The 4,969-nt window shown below is 62.5% G+C and overlaps 1 protein-coding gene across 1 annotated transcript in view; it reads left to right on the top strand.

Moving 5' to 3' along the window:
* Nucleotides 1–459: 459 nt before the first annotated feature.
* Chmp6 (charged multivesicular body protein 6) overlaps nucleotides 460–4,969 on the top strand; it is a 9,877-nt gene continuing 5,367 nt past the window's right edge. Inside the window, exon 1 of the mRNA XM_013036228.1 lies at nucleotides 460–754. Coding sequence (XP_012891682.1) covers nucleotides 460–754 — 295 coding nt within the window. The remainder of the gene's footprint in view (nucleotides 755–4,969) is intronic.

Raw genomic sequence — 4,969 nt, 5'->3', positions numbered from 1 at the left:
GCCCCTGCCAGCCCCCCGCCCCTGCCAGCCCCCCGCCCCTGCCAGCCCACGTCTGGCATTACGCCGTTGCTCTGTACGGTGCCTCCGTTTCCCCTGGGAGATGCGGGTGTCCTTGGTGTCCTCATAGGCTGGTGTGGGCCTGGCGTCTCAGCCAAGAATTGCTTTCACCACACCCCACCCACCCTGGCACATGACTGAGGGGCTGCGTGCCCCGATGCCCTCCCCCACCCCTCAGCCCAACCTCTACCGCTGCCCAGGATAGACCACAGAGCCCCACGCCCATTTCCCCCTCCTGACCCCGCGGGGCACAGAAGAGCCACAAAAACCCACGCCAGGCTCTCCCAGCCACGTGGCCCCCACCCCTGCTGGTGGGCAGATGCCTCTTCCTCAGAGCCCGCCCCCCTCCCCCCGCCGGCCGGGCATCGCCCGCGGGCCAGCACTCGCCGCAGGACACCCATGATGGAAGCGGACTGCATCGGCGAGGGAAGAGGTCACTGCAGGAATGAATACATGCGTGGTGAGCAAGTGGAGGTGAAGGAGGGAGACTCCACCAATCCCGGGCAGGCCACCTGGTCCCACGGCTGGATTGTGGGACCCACTGCCCCGAGTGGCACATTGGAGATGGCGTGGGAGGAGCTGAGGGAGACACCCTGGGTGGCTGCCAGGGCCAGGTCCCGCCAGGGACACGACCACTCGCCGCCTGTCCTACAGCGCCACCACGTGGTCACCATGGGGGTTGCCGCTGCCCGCCACAGTCAGGGACAGGCTAGGGGACAGACTCCTGCAAGGGCAGATTCCAAGGAGCATCTCCACCTTGCACCCTCGAGGGTTGCTGTCCCCACTGCACAGCCTTCCGACCCTCCTGAGCCTCTCAGAGCATGCGGTGGCGAGTGGGCAGAAGGCATCTCCCCTGGAGAGCCTGCCAGCCCCGTCCAGGCCCAAGTTCCCAGACGGTGTATCCCGCTGGCTTCTCTGTCCGCCCCTGAGCACAAAGGTCCAGCACCGCCGCTGTGGGCCCCTGCACAACCCTGCCTGGCCCGGCTCCCAGTGGGTCTTAGGCAGAGCTGCACAGCACCTGCCTCGCTGAGAGTCATCTAAAGATCATCCCAAAGGCCGGGAGCCTGTGGCTCACACCTGTCATCTTGGCTACTCAGGAGGCTGAGATCTGAGGAGCACAGTTTGAAGCCAGCATGGGCAGAAAACACTGTGAGATTTTGTTTGTTTGGTCATGGAGCTTGAACTCTGGGCCTGGCGCTGTCCCTCAGCTCTTCAGCTCAAGGCAAGTGCTCTACCACATGAGCCACAGCACCACTAACGGTTTTCTGGTTTATTGGCGGTAAAAGTCTCAGGGACTTTCCTGCCCGGGTTGGCTTTGAACCACAATCCTCAGATCTCAGCCTCCTGAGTAGCTAGGCTTGGAGGCGTGAGCTGCCAGCGCCGGGCTTACTGTGAGATTCTTACTACCAGAAAGCCAGAAGTGGATGGAACTGTGGCTCAAATGTCAGAGTGCTAGCCTTGAGTGAAAAAGCCAAGGGACAGTGCCCAGGCCCTGAGTTCAAGCCCCAGGACTGGCCCTAGAAAGAAGGGAGAGAGGAAAGGAAGGCCTCAAATTGCAGCCAGTGATGGTAGAACACAGTGCCCATGGCGCGCCCGCCTGTGTCGGTCCTGAGCTCACACTGAAGTCAGAACCCGGTGGCTCACGATGCCTGTCTCTGCGGAGGAGCGTGTAGGTGTATTTAGTCGGGGCGAGTGGTCTTGGAGTCAGGTGGGTCTGAATCCCACTTGTTGTGTCCTAATGAAAGTTGGGGGTTGGATACCGACAGGGAGTGGCAGGTGGAAATCGAGGCAGGGACAGGGTGGTGCTTCTGCAAGCCAGGCAGCAAGGAGGGCAGCAGCGCTGTCTGGAAACGAGTTGGGCGTGGGGGGCACCTCCCTGCCAGCAGCTGGGCCCCAGGAGCTGCCCCCCACCCCGCCCCTGCCCCCTGCCCCTTCCCTGAGCCTGGCAACGGTGGCTCCCGCCTGTAATCCTAGCTACTCAGGAGGCTGAGATCAGAGGATCATGGTTCAGAGCCAGCGCGCACAGGAAATTTCAAGAGACTCTTATCCTCAGATCTCAGCCTTCTGAGTAGCTGGGATTACAGGTGTGAGCCACCTGGGCCCGTCTTTTGTTACTGATTCTTTGTGACCTTTTCCTGCCCACTTGGACGATGCGGTTTGTCTCAGATGCTGACAGTACAGAAACGTCATCCAGGAGTAATCCAAGGAGACGAGCTCCATCTCCAGGATGGAACTTGGGGGTTGTCGTGGAGAAAGCCAGTCTGCAGCTGGTTGTGATAACGTGCCCCTCAATGCTGCGCACCACTAGAGGGCAGCAGGGGGAGGGGCAGGGCTGTGGGGCTCTCAGAGCTCGGGGTGGCTACTGGGGGCCCAGGGTGCGCCAGCTCTGTAGCCGAGGACACTGGGGACCGGCGATGGGCAGCCCCGGGGGTAGGAGACGCCTTACTTCTCGGCTCTGCAGGGCTGGTGTCACCAGCTGGAGCGCGGGAGGGAACGTGGCGAGAGCATTGGCAGGCCTCTCACCTGGTTGATTTCTTCAGGAAGATGGAACCCCAAACTCAGGACACCACGCTCGCACTCACATCACACCAGTGGGCTTGGACCTCCCTCCCGGCCCCTGGCTGCCGCCCGCCAGCCAGAGGGCTTCCCGTCCCCCCAGAAGAACTCTGCAAGCCCATGTTGGTAGGGTCAGGTCCTGGAGCCCCCGCGCACAGGGGAACAGCAGGGAACAGCTCCCAGCAGGCACAGAGGACTTCTGCAAAGGACTAAGTAGTGCTGTGTGTAGTAGCACAGGCCTGGAATTCAACCCCAGGGAGCCTGAAGCAGGAGCATCATGAGTGCCAAGCCTGGACTGTGTAACAAAAGGGAGGGCGGAAAGCGGGCGCCGTGGCTCACGCCAGGGCAGAAGAGTCTGAAAGACGACCATCTCCAAGCAGCCAGCAAAAACATAGGGTAGAGGCCTGGCTCAAATGGTAGAGCACCAGCCATGAGCTAAGAGAACAAGTCCCTGAGTTCAAGCTCTGGTTCCAGCCCAGAAAAAGAGAAAGGAAGAAAGAAAGTAAAGAAGGAAGGAAATAAAAGAAAGAGGGAGGGAGAAGAAAAGAGAAAGACAGAAAACTCGTATGAATTTTGACATACGGGTCTCTGCCCCCTCCTTCTCCTCACCCTCCTGCTTCTCATCTTTTGCTCTGTATGTGTGTGTGTGTGTGTGTGTGTGTGTGTGTGTGTGCATGTGTGCATTTCCTTTTAAAAGAAACCATTCTTAGCTGATGGGCTGTACAAAAAATAGGCTCTAGGATGTGGTTTGCCAAACCTTAGCTTACAGACAAGACTTTTGAGATGTGTCACTTCTATACTGGCAGAGCCCTGGGGAACATGTGGAAGTAGATTCTGGAGTGTTAGGCAGAGGAGGCTGAAATAGAACCCCAGCTGGGCCTCCCCGGGTGTAGCTGGAGCCCTGACCTCCGGCTCATTCACCTGAGGGCCGAAGTCGGGGCTCCAGGCTCCTGTAGTGTGAGACCGGAGGCGTCCTCAAGAGTGCCCTGCACACGCCCCAAAGACACACCCTTCACTAGGGCCTGAGACCCACACTGACGAGGCAAGTCCCTGCTGAGCTTCGTAGGCCAAAGCCTGCGGGCCGGCATGGGCTCCATGGCTTCCAGTGGACAGGGGGCCCGGGCAGGAGAAGCCCTGCAGCGGGCCGCTGGGCAGCCTGCAGGACCCCTGGGAACACAGCCCATTGCTGTGCTGTGTGCCCCGAGGGACAGAGATCAATCTTGAGGTCTGGTGGCCAGTCTGGGTTGCCAGGGTGGACTCAGTGGGGCCTCTCAAGTTATACTGTGATGGTCACGTGACGGGCCCAAAGCCCTGGGCCTCCAGGAAGCCCTGGACTGGAGGTGGGGCCGGAGAGCCACCGCCAGGCCACCCCACAGGGCCCATGCAGGGGGGGGGACTGGGGGGGGGGAGATGCGCGAGCAGCCCGGGAACCCCAGCTCTGGCTGGAAGTGGACTTTCACAGGTCCTGGAGACCAGAGCCAGATTTATGGGGCTCAGAGGACATGGAGCCTGGGCCCGTTGGACCCCCGTGGGGTGGGAGCCCTTACAGCCTGCCTGGGGCCCGCACCCCGGCCTGGAGCCAGCAACTGGATGCGTGACAGAGCAACCGCAGTCATCCTGAGGTGCGGGGCAGGGACCCCTTCCCGGGAAGGCACCACCCTCCTCCCCCCCCCAGCCCCCCCCCCCCCCGCGCAGCCGTGTCTCCTGAATCCCAGCAGCTGTCCTGTCCCTGGTACCCCTGGCCAGGCCCCCGAGGGAGAAAGGCTTCTGCCAGGGAGAAGCTGGGGGCTGCGCCAGCCCTCCCAACCCTGGGCTGGTGGGGGGCTGGGAGACTTGAGGGGCTGGGAGACTGGGGGAGCTGGGGGGCTAGGGAATTTGGGGTGCTGGGGGATTTGGGGAGCTGGGGGATATGGGGCGCTGAGGGGCTGGGGAGCTGGAGGGCTGGGAAGCTGGGGGTCTGGGATGCCGGCCCTCCAGACCCCGAGCTGGCGGGAGGCTGAGGGTGCTGGGGGAACTGAGGTCTGGGGAACTTGGGGTGCTGGGGAGTGAACTGGGGGTCTGGGAGATTTGGGGCGCTGAGGGGCTGGGGAACCGGGGGCTGGGGGATTTGGGGCGCTGAGGGGCTGGGGAACTGGCTGCGGGTTTGGGGGGCTGGGGGAGCTGGGCACTGGGGGACTTGGGGGACTGGGGCTCCGGCCCTCCCGACCCCGCGCCGGCTGCGGCAGGTGGCCAGCGAACACCTGCAGTTGTCAAACGCGAGTTCTGAACCGCAACGCCTCCCGCGGGCCGCATCGGCGGGAACAGTGGTAAGCGCCGTGGGCAGCGCGGGGCGGCGGGGCGGCGGGGCGGGGCGGGG

Source organism: Dipodomys ordii, unplaced genomic scaffold (genome assembly GCF_000151885.1).
Source record: "Dipodomys ordii isolate 6190 unplaced genomic scaffold, Dord_2.0 Scaffold7, whole genome shotgun sequence".
Classification (NCBI taxonomy): domain Eukaryota; kingdom Metazoa; phylum Chordata; class Mammalia; order Rodentia; family Heteromyidae; genus Dipodomys; species Dipodomys ordii.
The sequence above is the reverse complement of the archived record's forward strand: the minus strand, read 5'-3'. Positions and strand labels throughout refer to the sequence as shown.